At 32.4% G+C, this 23,740-nt stretch overlaps 1 protein-coding gene across 1 annotated transcript in view; it reads right to left on the bottom strand.

The window, feature by feature from the left end:
- LOC129219159 (synaptic vesicular amine transporter-like) overlaps positions 1–23,740 on the bottom strand; it is a 120,938-nt gene that overhangs the window by 72,846 nt on the left and 24,352 nt on the right. The window contains exons 6-10 of the mRNA XM_054853479.1: positions 14,002–14,091; positions 13,876–13,916; positions 12,998–13,061; positions 8,556–8,651; positions 3,050–3,128 (exon numbers count right to left, since the gene is read on the bottom strand). Coding sequence (XP_054709454.1) covers positions 3,050–3,128; positions 8,556–8,651; positions 12,998–13,061; positions 13,876–13,916; positions 14,002–14,091 — 370 coding nt within the window. The remainder of the gene's footprint in view (positions 1–3,049; positions 3,129–8,555; positions 8,652–12,997; positions 13,062–13,875; positions 13,917–14,001; positions 14,092–23,740) is intronic.

Genomic DNA, 23,740 nt, shown 5'->3' with positions numbered 1-23,740 from the left:
TTTATTCAATCCCGAATGCAGTATTTTGGAAATTCTTTTGTATTGATTGCTTTTATCTTACTTCTTCTGCATATTGTATATATGTTTAGCACGGAAAAAATACACACTACTTCTATTTCTCTCCGTTTTCTTCCCCACTTGCAACTGAAGAAAAGTTGTTGTCATGAGAAATCTATGGTTTCTTTTTTCTTTTAAATTTAAAATAGCTATTTCTCACAAAGTTAGAATAGGATTGTAAAAATTTACAATCAAGTACTAAAATATCAGAGAGTGGAAAGTACAAATGAAGTGCATTAAATAATTTTATTTATTCTAGAGTCCTTGAAAATAATTAGATAAGTCTTTGAAAATCCTAAGCAAAATGGGCTCCAATTACTTCTACTGCATATTGTTAATCTGTTTAGCCAGGAAAAAAATGTTACACTACTTCTATTCCTTTTCTCTACTCATTTCCGTTTTCTGCACTACTTATAATTAAAAAAGGTTGTTGTAATGAGAAATCTATAGTTTATTTTTTCTTTCAAACTTAAAATGGCTGTTTCTTACAAAGTTTGAACAATACTGTACAACTGTATAATCTAGTTATCAATTTCTATGTCTATCCAGTTAACCTTGATAAGGCTTCAAAATGCAGAATTTTATATCCATTTTACAAAATTTTCTCCGGGGGAGAAGCCCCTGGCTCCCTAAAATTGGAGATATTCTATTTCCCACTTAAAAGGGATCCCTGCTTCACTCTCTTGATACCAACTCCCTCTCTTAAGGTCAATTCAAAAAGGACAGCATGAAAACACACATTAATGAAAACGACACACAAAAAAGTAAAGCATGGAGTTATGCAGCACAGGAAACAGACAAAAACATGGGAGTGGGGGGCAATAAAAATGTTGCTAAAAAAATCCTGCCCCCCCAGGAACTCAGTCCTAAATCCGCCTATGGGGTGGAAGTCTCATTTTGTAAAGTGTGCCGTGGTAAAAGCTTACCGTGGCACCAATCAAAATTAGAGACGTAGTAACGCGCAATCGTTGATCGACTGACCAAGATGATGAGCAAAAAAGGGGTCTAAGGACCCTTAACCTTCAAAATTTTTGACTTTCTGGAAAAAATATATGTTACGCATATTTTAATTCTGAACAATTTGATACCTTATTTATTACTATACGCAAAATACTTTTCAAGTTATCGTAAAAATGCGTAACCTCTCCCCGTAGAGATTTATGTTTACAGCAGCTCTTTAAGCGTCTTTTTCTCAGTTGCCGGTTTCTTCGATTTTCCCGTTTTGCGCGCATGATATCTCAGAAAGTTTCTTATATATTTCCGTAAAACTTTTAATGTATGTTTATCTGGTTTATATTAATGACCTGAACCTAAATTTAGTTATTTTTTTTGTAAATTGTTTATTTATTTTTTTGAAATTTCATAAGGTATATCGAAAATTTCCAAAATTGTGGAAAAAAATGCTTTTATTTTTAAATATTAACTTTAATTTTTAGTTAAAATTTAGGTTCAGATCATAAAAATAAACTAGACAAACATGCATGAAAAGTTTTACGGAAATATATAAGAAACTTTCTGAGATATCATGCGCGCAAAATGAGAAAACCGAAGAAACCGGCACCTGAGAAAAAGAGGCTTAAACAGCTGCTGTTAACATACATCTCTTTGGGGAAAGTTTACGCGTTTTTACGATAACTTGAAAAGTTTTTTGCGTATAGTAATAAATAAGGTATCAAATTGTTCAGAATTAAAATATGCATAACATATATTTTTTCCAGAAAGTCAAAAGTTTTGAGGTTAAAGGTCCTTAGACCCCTTCAGCGGGCATTGCTGCGTATGGGTCTCCGCAACAGAAGGAATATTCTGGATTTCGTCAAGTGCTAACTTTAATGTGACTGCACTGTGTGCTGGACAAAAATATGAAGCCCGAAGATGAAGGAAGAAATATTGAAACAAAACACTACAGGTGGTTGTAGAAACAAAACATCTGAAAACAAGAATCATATTTAATGAAAATTAGAAAAAAATCATTGAGTAATCAAGTGTTAATTCTTTGAGAACATATATTTACGTTGAACATGAAGATCAGGAAAAAAATTATAAGGTCACATTAAACTAATGACAAAAATAATAAGTTGATAGTCAAGGAAAGTCCTTAATTTTTTCTATGACTTTAATCTTTCTTGGTGTCTTACACTCCAACAACTTATTTAAAACGTCTTTTAAAATTCCCCCCCCCCTTCGGATTACTGTAGGTCCTTATTCAATTCAGTCGTACTCTTGTAACTTTTCCCATTTCGCAAATATCACTCCCTAAAAAACCCAGTATGTTCTCATTCGATTTAAGATTGAGACTTTTAGCAAGCCAGTTCAAAAAATGCAAAATGCACTTCAATGACCTGAGACTCTTCCTTTGTGTAGCTTGAGGTATGAGCAGAGGCACTATCTTATTAAAATAAGTTGTGTTTGTTTGATAAAGGGTGCCTAAGGGGCTAAGGTATTAAGGACGAGAAAATCTAAATAATCCTGAGTTTCGTTTTGTGTTTTATAAACACTATGGATGTTACTCTACCCACAGAAAAGTGTGCTCACACAATAACGATTCCTATTAAATTATGGGGCATTTTAGAGAGTGTTATTTACGAAAATGGGAAATGTTGCAAGAATAAGGCTGACTTTAACCAAATTATGCAGCATTCTTGTAAGAATGTTCCAAAAGATGTTTTAAAGAAGTTGTTGGAGTCTAAGACTAAGATTGATTAAGGTCATAGAGAAAAGAAGCAGTTTCACTGAATATTAACTTTTTTTTTTCATTAGGTTAATTTGGCGTCATAGCTTTGTCCAGCATCTTTACGTTCTACGCAAATACATGTTGTTAAAGTATTACTTAGCTGTTCATAATGCTTCTAGAAATTATTAATAAATATGATCCTTGTTTTAAGTAGTTTTATTTACATAACCACTTGCATCGCTTAACTTCATTTTTTCCACTTTGTCTATTTTCCCTATATTCTTATTCAACACTGTAAGGATGAAAACATTAGAAATTTACCTTCCTATTTTATAAGCTATCAATCCAAACATATTAGTGCCAATGAGGTATCCAATACTATCAGGGATGAATACGGTACCTGAAATAAGTATGTAATTTAACACACACACACACACAAACATATGCATGTATAATTAATATCAAGGCCATACTAAATGGGTGAGTTTTTAGGGTTGAAACTCCGTCTGAAATTATTCAAAACTATTCCAAAAAATGGTTTCCACCGTACATTTGTTGCTAAAAAATTATTCGAAATATTTATTTCTTATTCATTTTTCTTTTCCAATTTCAGTTGAAATATTTAGTTGTTATTGCTGAACAATTATACAAAATGCAGTATCTTTTTTATTGCGATGATTGCAAATTTCATTTCATACAAAACAATGCATAGCGGTTTTCTTCGGATATCAAGAACCTAGCGCTAACAAAAACATAATTACTTAAACTCAAAAGTGGCACACTCCGTCTTCGCAATATTTTATAAGCGCCAAAAACTATGAATTTAAAAACTATTAAATCGAATGCGCTTATATGAGTTCACACATCTATTTCTTTGAGTTATTAGAAAGACTTCAACTGTTTAATATGGGTACACGTAGGGTTGGTAAGCTTCTTCCAAAGGGGAAAAACCGTTGAAAAAACCAGTCCAAGTGGAAAGTAAGATATACGTATATTTTGTATTAAGGGGGTTACCGCCCTAAGCCAGGGTCAAGGCGGAAATACTTAAAATACACCACCAGCTCAGTTATTCCATCCGAGGACTGCAGTTTCGTGCTTTTCTAGCACTCTTCAGCCCGGAATAGGAATCACATGAGCTGGAGGGAAAAACCTCTTAAGGGAACCAAGAGAGCCAAACAAACTGGTAGCTAATATAGAATTAGCACACCAGATAAGTGACCGCAGCAATGGTGCGGTTCAACTCAAAGATTGATGGCAAAGCATGGTATTTTGTATTAATTTACCACCCTAAGCCAGGGCCAAGGCAGAAATACTTAAAATACACCACCAGCTCAGTTATTCCATCCGAGGACTGCAGTTTCGTGCTTTTTAGAGCACGAAAGTTATATTAGCTATCAGTTAGTTTGGCTCTCTTGGCTCCCTTAAGAGGTTTTTCGCCTCCAGCTCATGTGATTCCTATTCCGGGCTGAAGAGTGCTAGAAAAGCACGAAACTGCAGTCCTCGGATGGAATAACTGAGCTGGTGGTGTATTTTAAGCATTTCTGCCATGGTCCTGGCTTAGGGCGGTAACTTAATACAAAATACCATGCTTTGCGATTAATCTTTGAGTTGAACCGCACCATTCCTGCGGTCACTCATCTGGTGTGCTAATTCTATATTAACTACCAGTTTGTTTGGTTCTCTTGGTTCCCTTAAGAGGTTTTTCGCCTCCAGCTCATGTGATTCAAATTCCGGGCTGATGAGTGCTAAAAAGCACGAAACTGCAGTCCTCGGATGGAATAACTGAGCTGGTGGTGTATTTGAAGATATACGTATCTTATGAATTGCCATACAAGGTTTAATATTGCACGATAAAATAAATCTATTTTTTAAGAAAATTTTAAGTACACGTAGTTGGACCTTAAAACATTTATCATAAATGATAGTTATAAATTAAACTATATAATACTACTCTCAACTTCAAATTATATAGCGCACACGTACGAAATTATTTATTGATTTAAAAAAAAACTGGTTCTAGAGAAACTCCTCAAAAAGTCTCTACTTTAAATAAAAGAAACCGAAATGGTAAGAAGCTCTAAAAAGACCTGACTACCAATTCATCTAAAATATTTGATTACGAAAATAGTTGAAGAACATATATGTAGATTTCTTTTGAATACAAATCATGCACTAACTATACTCCACATGCTTTATTAGTAGGCTTGACAGATTTTCGAAATGTTCAACTGGAACAACGGGATACTTACTACCCCACCCCCAGCTTAGCGAGTATGCAAAAGGGTACACACCCCTATTTGGTTTTTAGAGTGTTTTATACGGTAGTTTATTCAAAATGCTATGAATAAATTGTTACAATAATTTTGCGGGTCCATGTTGCAAATCTTAGCTCTGAGTCAGACTAACGTCAGTCCCATAATCGCTACTTTACAGGAGATAGGAATAACATTTGTACATTTTACAGGTTTTTTTTTTTTTTATTATTGTGTTTGCATGGCTCGATTTGTACTAAAATTCTACATACAATGCAGTAATAAACAGAAAATCGCAACTTTGGACTTACGTCGGTCTAGCTCTGAGGTATAGAAATGACAAAGTTATTATTTTAAATGATCCTTCACAGTAAATTATTTTTAGACTATTTTGGTTTTCTATAATCAAATTTATCTTTTACCGGGTACGTGAAGTAAACCGACCGGGACGCTGGGATTTTTTCTGTAAACCGGGACGTCCGACAAACATACTCGTTAGGGTAATATTAACATCTTATAGAAAAGTATTCAAACGTTTTAAAACAATAGCATTTGTTAGTCAATATTCCGGCTCAAAGTTTAGATTAAATATACATGTTTCTATTGGAAGGAAAACATTTTCAATATAAAATTATCAATATGAATATATTATTGTATAATAAAGTATTTTTATAACAATTACTTGGCATATTTCTTAAGCAAAACTGAAAAAAAAAATCCTGTAAATGCTTATGAAACTTCATGTTTAAATAAAAGCTGTAGTTTATTTCCCCGAAAAGAACGTTTCTAATGTTTCTGTTGTCATACATCTTCTTTCATTTTATGTATATATTCTACGAATTTATTTTTCCTCATGTATAGTATTTAAATTTAAACAATTTTTTTTTTTGCTTTTTTTGGTATTGTCCTATATTTTAAATATCTTCCAGATTTTTTTTTTCAGTTTCTTTCATTATCCTAGAAGGGGGGGGGGACCCTGGGTAAAAAGAAGTGATGTAGTGTACGTATCAGGTTTTTTCTTCAATATATAGATACGTAATCTTTTAAATTTGCCTATATTAATGCTCATGAAGCGGCACTCAGTCATTTCAGTAACTTATTGCAACAAAAATCAATTAAATATATAAATGACATCAATTTTGACTGATCAAATCACAAGAAATATGTATGGTAGAACCCTCTCAGAATATATATATATATATATATATATCTCCCAAAAAAAAAAGTGTTCATACTATGGGGTGTTTATTTTAGAGGGAGATTGGATAATACTTGTATATGTATTATATTGCATTTAGTGTACTATGTTCAGCACTGGTGCCAAAACACAGTATTACAATACTGCTTTTCTTAAAAAAAAAATATAAGTTTTAAAAATAAGTTTTCCTTTCACGTAAAATTGATCACGACTCAGGATTGAGTTATTTTCCCTTGGGGTTCCGGAAAAAAACTTTTGAACAAATATTCCCAAAAAATGAGAAGCACTTGAATACCTTCGAAATCCACGAAATATCCATTTCCATAGCAAAAGTTATAGATATGACAAACTATTGACAACATTTTTGTTAACCTTGAAGACCGCCGTATTCAATCGATTTTTCAAATACGTTTTTAGAAATATATGCTTTTAGGATTAGAACTGAGATTTGACGAGTTACTTGGAAACAGTTTATGAATGTTTCTGCCGCGGCATGAATTCCAGATTGGAAATCATTTTTTATGAGTACAACTGTATTTAAGACGGACATATTTCTTTAAAATTTGTTTTAATGTATCTCGATACTTACTTCTTATAAAACCATTAAAAGTTCATTTTTCTGAGACATAAGTTGTAACGTAAATAAAATGCGAATTGAATTTTTGAAATTTCGTACATAATACTGCTTCGAGCCATTTTTCGGTGTGTAAATTGATTTGAGTCAGTTTTGCGTTTCGGTTTTTAAATCTTTTGAATCTTATACTCTTTTCTGCTCAATCTATTTGCACGGATGCGACATTTTAGGGCCTGTATTTGCACTTTCTTTCCGTAATCTTAAACTTTAGCTTCTTACTGTAATATATTTGAATTGAAGGAGCCATTATGTGTCGTAATATGAAGTTTCAACTTTGTAAAAATATATTTTGTGTTTGAAAAATAACGATTTGTACACATTGCGGTTGTGACAGTGTGGTCACGACCACAACACGAGCAAGTCATTATGTTTTAAATAAAAGAAATTCTTTTATATAGTTGATACTTTTCATGTTATGACACAAATATCTTTTTTTTTTTCATTTAAAGCAATTAAAAGCCAAATTTTAAAATTCTGGAAATCAAGTGCAAATGTAGGCGTAAAAATGTCTCATTTGTGGAAATATGAATTGAGGATACACTGTTTTTTAAGTAATATTAAAATTTATCTTTGTTTTCTGTTCTAGAATATTAATGCGTCTTTTATTTGGTTGCTCCTTACGTTTTAAATACTGCCTGATTGGTTGGTTTTCGATTTAATGTCAAGCATACTTCAACAGATTTTTTTTTACGGTTTTTGGACTGGGATTAGCTTTTGTATTAAAGAATAGGCTTAATGAAAAGTCGAAACAAATTGCTGAACATTTTTTAAGTTGTTTAATAATTTTAATCATGCAACTTCATCTGAATTCCCTTTTGTTTCCTTTTTTTTTTTTTTTTTTTTGAATTTTTACTTTTTAAACATAAGAACTGCGCAATAATGTTTTCGGGTATTTCAACTCGATCAAATTATGTTTCAATAGAATATGCCCCTTATGAATAGAAAATTCGATATCTTGGTTTAAAAATGGACACTGCATTGGGATAAATCAGCTTTTAAAGCTCTGGTGCAATTTCAACTTGCGAGAAAAAAAGATCAAAGTCGCTTGTTTTTCCAGTAAATTAGTGAAGGATGTTATGTTTCAAACATGATTAAAAATAGATATGGATATAATATAACGCAGGGTCTAGGATTTGAGATTTAGCTGCTAAATATCATTTCGAAAAGATTGCATCTTAAGAAATCAGTAAATAATCGCAATCTCCCAACAAAAGAGCCGTTCTCTGAAAAATATGCACTAAATGTACTTTCTCAACTCAGAATTATGATATTTTTGACATATCTGCTCATACTATGGAGTGTTTTAAAATTTCATTTCAACTATTTCACCCAGTGGACACAGATCTTTCATGACTAATCCCTGAACTTAAAAAGTTATTTGCGTCCGCTGTTGGGTTTTGTCAGTGTTTGTAAAATTGAACCAACGTGACATTCAAGAGTAAGAAAACAATTTCTTTATTGAAAATTTTAGCAGTTCCAGATAAAAATTATGTTTTTAAATTGTTTTGAAAAACCAGTAGTGCATTATTACATCAGAATATTTATTCTTTCAAATTCAACAGAAGTTTAAAAAATTTTTTTAGGTCAATAACAGTATTTCTATCCAAAGTATTATCTCATATTAAGTAAATGTTATATATGTATATTATTAACTGAAAATTATTAAAATCCGATTTTTTGCCAACAGCTCCGAAATGTAACGCATCCATTTCGAGAGCAATCGATAATACTTAATAATCTTACCGAGTTGCCATCTAGGGGGTGAGATCTTATCCACCAACCATATAGGTAAGAATGGTTCAAGAACAGCAATTGATAATGTGGACACAAAAATAGCTCCTGTGGAAAAACGTAACTGAATTAGAAATGTAACATCTTGGACATTAGTACTTTATTTCAAGTGACTCCTAAACAGTTTCAAGAAAACTGTTTTGGTCTAGTAAATTATGAAACGCTACAATTTCCGGCCTTTTTCTTCCTATTTTAATGAGCGGCATGTGTGCGTGTAATGCCCAGACACACAGATACAAGGTTTTTCTTTAGAACATTCTAACCGTAGTTGAATGCACCTAAACCAACGCATTTAGGATTAAATCAAGAAAATAGTTTATTTTAATATGTTTCCTTTTCGAATGATTGTTTTGTATTTTCCCGCTGTATAGCTTTTTATGATGACTGCGAAACAATTATTGCACCGTAAAATATGACAAACAACTTTAATTCTTTTTTTTTTTTTTGGAAAAGTATTGGTAAAGTTGTTTTTCCTTAAACCCTTTTTCATCTTGGAACTATAAACTTTTCTATCAGCTTTCATGGAACGTTCCTGTTTTTTATATAGACTAATAAACATGCACAAAACTCACTACGGATATTACGCATTTGTAAACTAACAATGAAAATATAAATAGTTTGTAATTAAATATTGTTTAACACTGTGAAATTTTTAAAATGCAAAATCGAATCGAGATAATTTTACAAACTGCGTGGTTTTGCTGCATAACTTGTGACTTTTTTGACAAAAATTAAAACACCAAAAGGGTTGGACGAACAGAATAACTATGAGACATGCTGGTTGGTAATACACCCTTTTTTGGTATTTTTAACTTTAACAAAAACCTTGAAGGTGCATTCTTTGACTAGGCAAGAAAAAAGTTTTCTACTCTTTCTTTTACAAAAAGAAAAATTGGCAAGTCTAGAAACTAGTTTTGAACTTGTTAAAAGTGTTCTTCCTACAATAGAATATTCCATACAATATTATAAGCGATAGAAATTTCGTGATGTTGTAAAGTACAAAGGGAGAGATTTTAAAAATCTCGAAATTTTATTTTGCTGCATTAAATAAGCTCAACTTTTATTAAGTAAGTTATTTTGCACCCCATTTCTGTTGTGGCTCTAAATTACATAAAATGGCAGGAATGTTTGAACGAGGTTAACAATTAGTTTTAAATGGGTTTAATGATTATATCTTCTTAGTTTTGGATAACTATATAATAAGTTTGAAGAATTCTGTTTTATACCGAATTAATATTATCAAAATATGAGTTTATATAGGATAAATTGTGTTACCCTGAATAACTGTATTAAACGGTGAAATTAAATAATCAACCAATCTAAGAACTAAAAAACAGCGTTAGCCTAGTAACTGTTCACATAAAGACCGTAAAATGAAACAGGAAGAACAAAAATATGTAGAAATAATATAGTCATTTGAAAGGGAAACGGGCGAACAAAATATACAAGCATTCAATATGCACGATATTTTTCATTTAAGACTTTATATTTCAGTCCTTTTTTCTGATCAATCCTATATTTGATTACAATCTGATTTTGTTGTCAATCAGGTAGGGTAACCGATCAGTAAATGAATACTCAAGTGAATTTTCATTTTCAAAAAATCATAGCATTGTTAAAAAAGTAGCATTTGCCACCTGGCAGTATAATCGCATTAAATGATGTACGTAGTTATTATTTTAAAAAAAAATCATTTAATATCCATATAAAAAATTTTATGGTTTAACATGAATGCTTTTTGGGGGGCTGAAATGAAAAAAAGTGCTTCGACCCAGTGAATGAACACCCCAACCAGTGGACAAACACAGCATTGTCTAATTGTTTTCATTCAGGAAATGGGTAGAAGGGAGTTACTACTGCCAATTCATCTAAAAAAATCTTTTAAAAACTTATTTTTTCAAAAAAAATCCGAGGTGTTCAATCACTCACCTAAAGGATTTTGTGCAAAAGGGTATAAAATAGCGTCGTACAACATTGTCATGAATGTCTACTCCAATGTCCAGAATTTACGATAAATGCCCATTTTCGGTTCGCTTAAAGTCTATGGATTCTGTTGTTGTTATTACTTATTCCTCTCGGGAAACCGAGCCCGATTAGAAATGCTACTCGATTTTAAGGCAGAGGGGTACGTCTTCCGTTTTAATTCAGAGCCTATTTCGAGGTGGAACTCCTATTTGGCTCAGACAAAACACAAGATTGTAGCACCATCTATGGACAGTTCAATAATTTAAAACCAGACCAGAAGTCGAATTACTACTGGCCTAGCACCCCCAGAGGTATCTTTTCACTTGAAGGACTTTATGAGTACGAGCATATTTAACATCCTCCAGTTCTATTAGATAATGTCCCTCGCATACCCTTACGAACGAGAAATCAATTATTTCAAATAAAGAGAGGAATCATATTGTGGTAATTGTATCTATTGAGTGTTTTAATACTGTGCATTGTATTTTGGGTGATCATTGTGCTATGTGTTGATACACTGAAGCAATTCGTTTTTCGTTGCTTGATCCTCTACTACTGTCGGGGATCAAATACTGCCCCAGCTCGTTTTGCTCGCCAATCTCAGAACGCCATCCTCGGACTTGGCGAAACCTGAGGTAAATGGAAACAGCTGAGTTTTTTAGTCTTTCAATTTTTGGAGAATCAAATTTTGGAGGAGTCACCCTTTTGTTCATATTTTACATGATTTTAGGGCATCATTAAATTTGCTGCATGCATTTTCTTTTTTAATGAGGTCAGATCAGATTTAGAGGGTTCAGCGGGTGGCATGCGACCTACGGGCCACAGTTTGGTTATTTTTGGTCAAGAACTTCTTATGCATATAAACTGATTGTTCAGTTTCCTACCTACATTTGGCTATTAGGGAAATAAACGGGGTGTGTTTCGACTCATTCCCCAAAAACACGCTGAAAAACTTCCAACTTCCCTAAAAAGAAAATGATTTCATTTACTACCAAAAAGGCATAAAGTGAAAATGTTCGCACCCTGTTGCTCCAGTTATTTTAGTCTTGGAAGCAATGCACAATTTATGTCCTAATTTATCTAAAAGAAAAGGGTGGATCTAAAGTTGAACATTGATTTTTTTTCTCCCTTGACCTTATTCCTTACTTCAGTTTAATTGTATAATCCAAAATGTGTCTGTTTTTATGGCTAATTATCTAATGAATTTGAATTATATGATAATTATTTGACAAATGCCTCTTTCAGTGAAAAATTTGAACAATAACTCTCTATTATCATATGATATACAGGGTGTTCCGGTTTAACCTGCAAAACTTCTATATTTGCAACCGTTTGTCCTAGATGCATACTTCCAATTGCATAAATGTTCAAAATCCGATGCAGAGTTAATATATTGAAAGTTTGAAGAAAAAACTTAAATGAGAATAAATATACAAAATATAACTTTTTATACTGGCTGTAGGTCCCCCAACTTATATTTACTGAAATAATTTCCATTGAAAAATATTACTAACACAAAAAAAAGATATTCGTGCGACTAAATGTTAAAGAGATATTCGAGTTCAAAATTTTAAGGGACCATACATAAGTTATATTGGAACTTATCGTCTTTTCAGAAGAATGACAGGTTGTCGAAGTAAAAAAAAAAAAAAAAAAATTTATATTTTTCAATGCTATTCAAAAATAAATACAAATGTTATGCCATGAGACACAAAAACACACTATAAAACCTCGAACAATTTCAAAAACCGCACTCTATGCACAAATATTATTTTAAACTCTTGTAAACCACTACTGTCGCGAACAGTTCCAACTGAAAAAGGGGTGATGGTTTAAGGAAACACACTTCCCGATGCATTCAGTTTTTGCTAGCTCGTTACTTCCTTCTTGTTATCACCCCTGTTTTGATAAAATCAAAAGAGACCTGACGCATGCGCAAATTCGAGTAAGATTTCTCGTTAAAATATCGGACAGTATATTTTCCCCCAAAAGTTGTTATTGACGGCGAGTGTAAAGTAATGTAAGTTACAAAACGCTGCGTTTCATAACTCGGTGATTATTCGTCGTACGAATGTCAAACCTTTTGCGTTTGAATTATTTTTCAATGGGGATGATTTCCCTAAATATAAGTTAGGGGACCTAGGACCAATATAAAAAGTTAACTTTTGTATTTTTTGACTGATTTTTATTTTCGCTTCAAACTTTCAATATCTTAACTCTGCATCTGATTTGAACTTTTTTTTCAATTTGAGTTAGCATCTAGGGCTAACGGTCGCGAAAATTGAGGTCATGCTGGTTAAAACGAAACAGTAAAACAAGTAAACAAGAACTGTAGTAAACAAGAAATAGTAATCAAAAGACATCCTATTATTTTTCTGGTGAATAGGCAGTGATAATACGAAATTGGAAACAAAATTGCGAATACCTACCAGATGCTAAAATGATGAATGGATCAGCCACTAACTTCAAAATACTGGTCGCTACCAGAAACCTCTGAAAAGCAAAAATTTTAAATTCATTGTACGTAGTGATTAGTCAAAAAGTCTTCACAACTCAATTCACGCATGATATACACTAGGGTCTGGTGGTAAAAAGTGGTCAATGGGATAATAAAAATCGTGTAAGAAGCTATACATTCGAAATAAATGAAAGAATGAGGGTAAAATTTTTATTTTAAATTTCAACAGTTAGGAATTAAGTTTTGAACTACAAACTAGTTATAACTAGGATCAAAAACGCTATAATAAAACAATTTTTACTTTAATTTTTTTAAGGAATTATAGTGTCATTTTAATGCATTTTAAGGAAGTTTTATTTTAACTTATGACTTTTGGGAAATAGCCTTTCGTTAAATAAATTTCTTTGCTTTTTTTCACTGCTTTTATTGATTATTCATTTTCTAAAGATAAAGGTGAATTTCAACGGTTCTGTTCTTATATTTAAACGTATGACTTTGAGAAACATTTTTTTTTTTTTTTGAGACACATACAAAATCTTTCATTTCTCTCTCCCTATTTTTTTTGCGTTTTATTTTTTTCTATTTGCTACACTTCCTAAATTGAACTCTAAACTGCATTTTATTAATCCACAAAAACTAAAATATCTACCGCTGTAGCTTAAAATGCCCTTCTTCTTTTCCAGAAACTAATTTACGAAAAAATGCAGCTGAAGTAAAACGAGTTCATCTAATAGCTTTCCCATCCGATTACCTTCAATAGTGATCCAATTAGGCAGCAATGTTGAAAAGAAAAATGACTCTTAAGTTCATTATCAGTATGTAGAGATATAATCACAATTAATAACTTACTTCTGGCTCCAGGCGTGGTGGGAGATACAACAGCAGCATAGCTGTAAGAGTAATGATGAAATTTTATGAAGAAAGTGAACTTCAGATAATAGAATATTACTCGAGATTTAGGAAAATGCAGATTACCTGAATTAAACATGAGTAGAAGAGAAAGAACAAGAAGGGGAGCTTTCTTTCCCATGAAGTCATACGTAATACTGCCAAATGGATAGCCAGCTGCAAAAAGAAATAAATTAATTTAAGGTTTCAGAATAAGAATTAAAATATACACGAACGGATGGTAAGGCCAATGTGTCAAAATTGTGAGCACGATTAGCTTAGTTTATTCAAATTTTATAGGAGGACTTTGTGACACTAAAATTATTAGCGCGATGATTCAGGTATTCACTGTCGAGATTGTTCTATTTTGTATCTAACATATTCATAACAATAGGCATGTTTTTGATGTTGAATTGATTTTTCTGCAAAAGTTTATGTACCATATGCGTATTTTATCTTGCTTCATTTCTTAAAGAAATTTTCTTTTGGATACATTTAGAGATCTTTAGCACAATGATTTCTATACCCAACCCTTTATATCTTAACAACACCGATTTGAAATAACATTACTGCTACATTTGAATACATCATTCTAAGCACATGAAAAATAGTTGAATAGAATTATAAAGTTAATTCGATGAAACTACGCAAAAAAGTAAATAAATAAAATAATAATAATAATAACTTTTCCTCTGCATCCACAGATTTTAATTAGTCAACTCTTACTTAATTTGGGTCAAAAAATGAATATGTATTTTTTTTTAATAAGTTCTTGTTTTCAAGATACACATAAGCCAGCAGGAGAAAGATACAATGGAACCATCCATTGATTCAGAAGTAAAAAGAAACAAAATCCTGTGTAATAAATGTAATTAAATAGGTCCTGTTTTTTTAAACAATGTTTATTTTGTAGAAAACAGTTATAGCATATTGCTTTTAGCGCTTCATTTTCGATTGTTTCTATTCGATTTGTTTCGATTGTACGTCAGATTAAACAAAAATCATATCTTGTAATAGTCCTGCAGTATTTGGTTAGCATTACCTCAGCTCAATGTTTTTTTAAACAATGTTTATTTTTTAGAAAATAGTTTATAGGTCCTCTTTTTTTAAACAATGTTTATTTTGTAGAAAACTATTATAGCCTATTGCTGTAAGCGCTTCATTTTCGATTGTTTCTATTCGATTTGTTTCGATTGTACGTCAGCTCAAACAAAAATCATATCTTGTAATAGTCCTGCAGTATTTGGCTAGCATTACCTCAGCTCAATGACCCTGAGATCTGCGATCCATTACAGAGATACCTTGATCATCGCTCACAGCTCCATAGTTTTTAGTCAAAATATCTCGGAGGAAGTAGAGGAACTGAAGTTTCAGACACGTATATTCAGACATTAATCGTCACAGAATTTCTGAAGGAGTTATTTGAAAATGTTTTTAGTTTTCATCTTCTTTGCTACTTCGGAACTATTTTAAGATACCATTAAATGCCTCAAAGGTGTTTTTCTCTTAACTCCAAAGTTTTTATCAAAAACAGTGATATTCATAATTAAATAGGTCCTGTTTTTTTAAACAATGTTTATTTTGTAGAAAACAATTATAGCCTATTGCTGTAAGCGCTTCATTTTCGATTGTTTCTATTCGATTTGTTTCGATTGTACGTCAGATCAAACAAAAATCATATCTTGTAATAGTCCTGCAGTATTTGGCTAGCATTACCTCAGCTCAATGACCCTGAGATCTGCGATCCATTACAGAGATACCTTGATCATCGCTCACAGCTCCATAGTTTTTAGTCAAAATATCTCGGAGGAAGTAGAGGAACTGAAGTTTCAGACACGTATATTCAGACATTAATCGTCACAGAATTTCTGAAGGAGTTATTTGAAAATGTTTTTAGTTTTCATCTTCTTTGCTACTTCGGAACTATTTTAAGATACCATTAAATGCCTCAAAGGTGTTTTTCTCTTAACTCCAAAGTTTTTATCAAAAACAGTGATATTCATAATTAAATAGGTCCTGTTTTTTTAAACAATGTTTATTTTGTAGAAAACAATTATAGCCTATTGCTGTAAGCGCTTCATTTTCGATTGTTTCTATTCGATTTGTTTCGATTGTACGTCAGATCAAACAAAAATCATATCTTGTAATAGTCCTGCAGTATTTGGCTAGCATTACCTCAGCTCAATGACCCTGAGATCTGCGATCCATTACAGAGATGTCTTGATCATCGCTCACAGCTCCATAGTTTTTAGTCAAAATATCTCGGAGGAAGTAGAGGAACTGAAGTTTCAGACACGTATATTCAGACATTAATCGTCACAGAGTTTCTGAAGGAGTTATTTGGAAATGTTTTTAGTTTTCAACTTCTTTGCTACTTCGAAACTATTTTAAGATACCATTAAATGCCTCAAAGGTGTTTTTCTCTTCCCTCCAAAGTTTTTATCAAAAACAGTGATATTCATAATTGTGCGTATTTGAAGGGCCATTGAAAATTCTCTCCTCAACCTTAGCTTCAATATATCTTGGAACTTTCCCTCTAAAGTATATTGGAAAAGCATCTTTGTTCACGGCTTTCCCGAAGTTCTTTTTAGTAGAATGAGCATGGGTGGAAGCAGAAAGTGGTGTATCTACTAGAGAATCATTTTGGGCATTTCATTCACCGGAATTATGGGAATTAAATACCTCAAAGGTGTTTTTCTCTTCCCTCCAAAGTTTTTATCAAAAACAGTGATATTCATAATTGTGCGTATTTGAAGGGCCATTGAAAATTCTCTCCTCAACCTTAGCTTCAATATATCTTGGAACTTTCCCTCTAAAGTATATTGGAAAAGCATCTTTGTTCACGGCTTTCCCGAAGTTCTTTTTAGTAGAATGAGCATGGGTGGAAGCAGAAAGTGGTGTATCTACTAGAGAATCATTTTGGGCATTTCATTCACCGGAATTATGGGAATTAAATACCTCAAAAGTGTTTTTCTCTTCCCTCCAAAGTTTTTATCAAAAACAGTGATATTCATAATTGTGCGTATTTGAAGGGCCATTGAAAATTCTCTCCTCAACCTTAGCTTCAATATATCTTGGAACTTTCCCTCTAAAGTATATTGGAAAAGCATCTTTGTTCACGGCTTTCCCGAAGTTCTTTTTAGTAGAATGAGCATGGGTGGAAGCAGAAATAGGTGTATCTACACTGTTACAAACGTTCCTGAATTTTTACGGTAAAAGTTACTGGCATCTATGTTGCCAGTAACTATTATCGTAAAATCCTATTTTACTGTAAAATTGTACGGTAGAATAAACGAGAGTTAAAAAACTTAAAATTCGAACTGTAGGGTTGATCTCGGGACCTTCGAATTGGCAGGCGGCTTTGCTGCCCACCATACGAGTTGGGACGCATCGAATAAGGGAAATATGGAATTGTATGCTTTGTACTGTAAGTCACGTGGTGTATCAATTGGCGTTGCAATCTTTTATTTTCTTCGGTACAATTTGCTGTAAAATTTTTCTGTACTGTAAACACTACATTTTACAGTAATATTTACCATAAAAGGTTCCTGAATTTTTAACAGTGTACTAGAGAATCATTTTGGGCATTTCATTCACCAGAATTTAAATTTCTTTAAGTTCGTTTTGGTTTTATGTAGTGATAGTTCCATTCCAACTAGGGTTCGAAGTTTAGAAGACGGTCAGTCTCGTGAGAGATGCTTCTATTTGCCGCGAAAAAAGAGCATTAGTGAGATTTCTCAACCCCAGTTTGTTCTCTATCTTGAAAACAAAAGCTAATTTTATTCATAATCGTATAATCCTAACGTTGTTGTAAATCCTCCATATACAGTAAAACCTGTCTACAACCATACAGTTGGGGCCTTAAAAAATATTGTTATAGACAGGTTATCGTTATAGACAGTTTGATTATTTATGCTGACATTTTGCTGGGACCAAGGAAAATATCCTTATAGACAGGTTTAGTGTTATAGACAGTATTGTTATACACATGTTTCACTGTAAAAATAACGTTTGTGTCAACAATGAAATTTCGATTCTTTATGGATTTCATTTTATTTACTTTAAAACTGAAAAATTGAACTAAAATAAATATTTCATTTTTGCAACGTAATATTATAATAAAAAAAATTAACATTAGAGTTGCTTAGTAACAAACATTTGTATTAACCAGAGTTTTATGAACGGGTGTATTTCTCGTAATTTAGATTATCGTGCTTTGCACTTACTGAAGAATAACACCTTTATTTAATTTTTCTTCAAACATGTTTTCGACTTATAGTTATAAGAAAAGATATTTTAACCATAATAAAGTGGATACTAATATTTATGTTTTAATGAGCACAAGAAAGAAACCAGAGTTTAGAATTTCATGACTATGATGCACAGAACAATTGATCTGACTGAAAAGCGTCCAATCAATGAAGCAATTTTACTAAAAGGTGAATTAAAGTAATTATTGAATATTGATTTCGAAAGATAGTTCTTAAAGCATATCAATTACATTATTAAAAGTCAATAAACAGGACGCTAATTTTATTGGTTGTTGTATTTCCTCATGTCCTCCTCCAATCATACAAATGGATCAGTATGCAGTCAATGGGACACTGATCGTTTTAACGTTGTTCACATACGATTTAATCATCCAACCAATGATTGTTATCAACATAGAAAAACTTGGAGTAGGAAGTCCAAGGTGGTTTAGAAATTATTAGGAAATTGGGCACCTACAAAAATCAGCGACGTTTCTCAAAAGCTGTCGTTCATATTTAAAATGAATACGGTAGTGGAAAAGTGGGAGTGATCGCTGTTAAAATGGTCCAGAGAGCTTCTGAAACATTACATGAACGAAAAACGTACGATGGAAAGATCACAGAAAAAGAAAATACAGGTCACGCTCGAAGAGATAATTCTGTTAATATTTATTTACCAGTGCAAATTTTAAGCCTCTTTTATGGAATTGATATTTTAAGTACGACAAAGAAAAGAATTCGTTTAGCAAACAGCATAATTAACATACTTTCTTATGCGGTGATTCTTTTAGGTATTTTAATTACTGTACTAAATATTCATAATGTTGCCGAAGAAAGAGTAAGACAAGAAAATGTAGTACTGCCAATTTGCTTATCTATTGGCTTAACTACACGTATTTTGCTTTTCCGAAATAGAAGGTGTTTTGCCGATATAATTAGTAGTCTAAATAAGGCGGCTATTGTTCATACTTCTAGGACAAAATTTATCATGGTTCAAAGATATTCCTACTTAGCTTGTGGATTGTCAATGGCGTTGCAATTAAATCAGTTGGGCGGAGCTATAAATTCTGATCACAAAACGTATTTTCTAAGTATGTTTAGAAAAAATACTACATTGTGGTCAAATGCAGCAGTTTTATATATGGAGGAAGGATATGCTGTTAATATTGCATCAATAACCTATTGCGTTGTAATACATTACACATACAACTTGTCTATAAGCGTGTTTGGAATACTTTATTGTGTTTTGTCATGGAATTTAAAAGAAATAGTGAAAGATTTTGCGGAAAAAACAGCTCTCAGCGAATTTGTTTCTCGCCTTCACGTTCAGGCATACGATGAAATATGGCACCTTGTGGCCTACATTGACGGTAAAATAAGGACACTTAAACTCTTGTCAGTAGCATTCATTTCTGCTAATATATATTTTACTATGGTTAATATTTTAGTCGTTGGATTTTCATTGAGTTGGTCCGGCATAACGGACGACATATTAGCGACTTGGGTGATATGTTTGTTATTTCGCATGATTTATAGTGCAGCTGGTATTCCGGAATGGAATAAGAAAATATTCGACATTGTGTCTATGAAACCTGATTGGAACAGATCATTTAAACATAAATTGACGTTGCTGATGAAATGTCAACAAGGACTTGCTCTTTCAGTTGGTGGAATCGTGAATGTTAGGAAAGGCTTGTTTCTGTCGCTTTTAGGCACCATATCGACGTATTCATTGCTCATCAAGACCTATCTCTCAGAAACTAAACAGCGGGGATGAAATTCAGTCGACGTGCCCCGTATCGGTTTTTTAATCCGTCGCTGTGGGAATATGCGTACTAATACTAAAAAGTATACTATTGTTTTGAAATATGTACAGTGCTGACTATTAAACTGAACAAAGTAACTTTAAACATTTAAAAAACAGTTGCTTCGATCAAAGTTATTTATTCATTTTAACTCTAATTTTATCTTCAAAACAAGCAGGTTAAAATGTTTTTTTTTTTTTTTTGTATATCTTGCGCATTTTTAAGGATTTTTTATTTTTTACATAATTCGTATAGTTTACGAATTTTTTTACTTTAAATTTTACAGAACAGAAAAAAAAAGTATTCAGCTATTGAGCTGATTTTCAAAACAGAAATCTTTTGACAGCAGTTTTTAATCTAATTGAGCGAAACGCGATACAAATCGCTTTGTAGCATGATAGTATCAATGAAGTATCAACTTATGAAAGAAAAGAGCATTGAAAACTAATGGATTGAGATGATTTCATTCAATACTAAGCTCCTGCATTGAATGTAACTTTATAATATGTAGGGTGTCCCGAAACGACCGCATAAACTCTTAGCAGCTAGATTCCTGGTTGGAAGTACATAAAAACTGCCCAAAGAAGCGTTCCTGTACGATCCATAGTTTACGAGAAAAATACGAAAAACAAAGTATGACGTCACTGCCGGTGCAATAAAAAAACTCTTTATTGGACATATAAACAACAGTTTTTGGCATATCGTTAAAACGATAATGTTTAAAACGTGATTACACGTATTTGTTGTTTTGCGTAATGTACATATACTGTTGTTGATATGTTTGATAAAGTGTTTTTTCCTGCACCTGTAGTGACGTCATACTTTGTTCTTCGTTTTTTTTTCTCGCAAACTATGGATCGTACAGGAACGCTTCTTTGGGCAGTTTTTATGTACTCCCAACCAGGAATCTAGCTGTGAAGAGTTCATGGTGTCGTTTTGGGACACCCTGTACATATGTTAATTAGCATTTGAGCGACACCTGTATGCTGTTAGCAATCCAAAAGTTAGTTAATCCAAAAGATGTTGAGATGTTCCCACCCATGGGCAACGACTTGGGCTTTACTCGGGTGCCCAGACCACTTCTTAGAACATACACTAGTTCCACACATTATATAGCCTCCACAAAACAAAGACAAACCTATTTTCAACATAATATATGTATTTATTTAAGTATTTTTGAAAATCATTAAATGTTTCTATATAAAAAAGGGGGATTTTCACTTTTCACTCACTCTAAGCTGAACATTTATTTAGAGTGGTAATAACAATTCCTTCTTCCGTAAAATCTATTTACTCTAAAACAAGCGTGATCCTGATCATATTCCTTTAATGGCGCATAAAACTCTTTTAATTAAGTAGTTATGTCGTAAAGGTATCTATGCTAATTTTCATCTGAGCTATCACTGGATAAGAAAATGTTTATGAACTTTTAAGTTTCAGGAAAAAAAACTGTTGCTTTATTTCCTTAAGTTTTCACACTGTCAAATTATGTGTAAAATCGTCATAAAAATTATGCGTAAAATAGACCGTAAAATGTGTCCCGTTCGTCCTGTCTAGTGGTCAGAGGAGTCTGCGACAAGGAGGTCCTGGGCTCGAATCCCGGCTCGGGCATGGATGTACTTTCTCTCTCCATTCCTTGTCCTTTCTTTGTGTGAATGTGGTGTTTTGCTGTGAATGGTTTCCTACCCTATAAACGGGCCCTTATGGCATGTGTATGCAGTGGAAGTCGGACTTGAACACCAAATTACGCTGCAGTTAGAAAAGTGAAACAGCGCACCACAAATGTCCAGCCTAGCTGGCACACAACAGCAACAACATGTGTAAAATAAGCAGTAAAATATAAACAGTGAAATATGGCGCCTTGTGGTCTACAGTGACGGTAAAATAAGGACACTTAATGTCTACTATGTTTAACGCGTGTTTCTACTAATTACGTATCTATGAATAATCGTAGTAAGATTATTTAGATTTATTTACCACAAAGAGATTAGAGATATTTCCACAATTCAGAGTTTTGCCGGTTTATCTGCGGTGTGAAAATATTGCCAAGTTGCAATGTTTTTCTGAAGGACCGATGTGAAATATTAATTTCAGAGTTTCAGAAAAGTGATCACACTGAGCTGAAAAATATTAGAAAGTTAGCGTTGGCAGAAAAATGACTGTGTTACTCGATTTGTCTCTCCTCAAAGTGGATGATTCAACGATCCATAAGAAACTGTGACGTTTACACACGCCGTAAACTTTTAACTCTCTGGAAACGCAGCAACTCACCGCTTTTATTTCTCTGGTTTTCGTTGAGAATAACGTTTTACACTACATGTGGCAGTGGACATTTTTGTGTTTAGATGATTCTTATTCTAATCAGGCCATTTAATACAAATGCTCAGAATTGTATCACATGAAGATATGCAAGCGTTAACGTTTTACGCTTATCACATTTTCTTTTACCGTCATAAAATTTTCTTGAGTGACTTATAATGAATAAAGTAAATTTTGCGGTACCAATAAAAGTACATTATCATGGTCGTAATTAAGCGTCGAAAGTAAAAGGTTTTAAAATTACAGATTCGTGATGCAAAAAAGTGCTATTGGTGTTTTCGGAATTAATTGAATCAATCAGCAAAATAATGCTTTTTTTTTTGAACATATAATTAATGAAACATAAAAAAACTGTGTAATGTAGTCTAGTTTTCTTTGCGTGTCAAACTCATTGAATTATGAAAACCATTAGATGCTTGGCAAGAAACTCTTTAAATCTTCATTTATGCTAAAGGTACAAAAATTCGATTGTGTTGCCATATCTACAAATGGGTTAATGTCTTTATAAAAGTAATTTCTTTATCAAGCAATAATAGTTACTTTTTTATAAAAATATAATTTTCATCATGAGTAAGTTTACATAGATTTTTCTTTAGTTTCTAGAACATAGTTAATTGAAAAACTAAAAATATTCGATAATTCCGCTATCCATTTTGAAGTTTGTGCAACATCTTAAGCTTTAACTTGGAAGGAAAACGGTAGCTTAAACTTGTATAAAATTCATTGAAACTGAATTTTCAAAGCAGAACGAACACTAGAGATTAGGTAAAATACGCCATCGGTGAAGAATATTAGGAAATAGATAAATATTTATGGAAACTTTAGTTTGAATAGCCAGACAAATCTAGTGATAGTTTACAATTCTATATACCCTTAGCATTATTGAACATAAATGTTATTTCATATCTCCAAATTTTCAAATAGGTTTCAAATAAGAAATGAAATCATTTTATAAAATATATTACTTTAGCACATATCGTACACGTACATATAAAATAAAGTTAAATCCTATATTTACTGAAAAGTACACTACAATGCAAATATGTATTCATACATTTTGTTTTAAACAGCATTTTTTTTTTCAATTTCTAATACTTCCCATTCGTCAATTCTTTGTAGAAAACGGTTTGCATTACATTAACCCTTTAGTTTAAGGCACCGGAGAGAAAAAATAGCCGATATACATTTAGTACACCAACATTAATTTTAGTGCATTTTATTTAAAAAGAGGAATGTTCACTAACATCAATAACGCTTCAACAGTCAAAAAAGCAACCGTAAGAAACAAAAAGCTATTTAGCTCTATCCTCTAAACAAGTATTATATTTTAACACAAGGCTATTTTAGTAAGCACAGATCGACAAACTATTTCTTGTGTGTGTGTTTATTACCTTGAGTTTTTGAAATGAGATAAAAGCATTGTAGAAGAATGTGAGGCGAAATGAAATAGTT

This window comes from Uloborus diversus, chromosome 3, assembly GCF_026930045.1.
Source record: "Uloborus diversus isolate 005 chromosome 3, Udiv.v.3.1, whole genome shotgun sequence".
NCBI classification, from domain to species: Eukaryota; Metazoa; Arthropoda; class Arachnida; order Araneae; family Uloboridae; genus Uloborus; species Uloborus diversus.
Note: the sequence above shows the minus strand (reverse complement) of the source record. Positions and strands in the feature narration are given on the sequence as shown.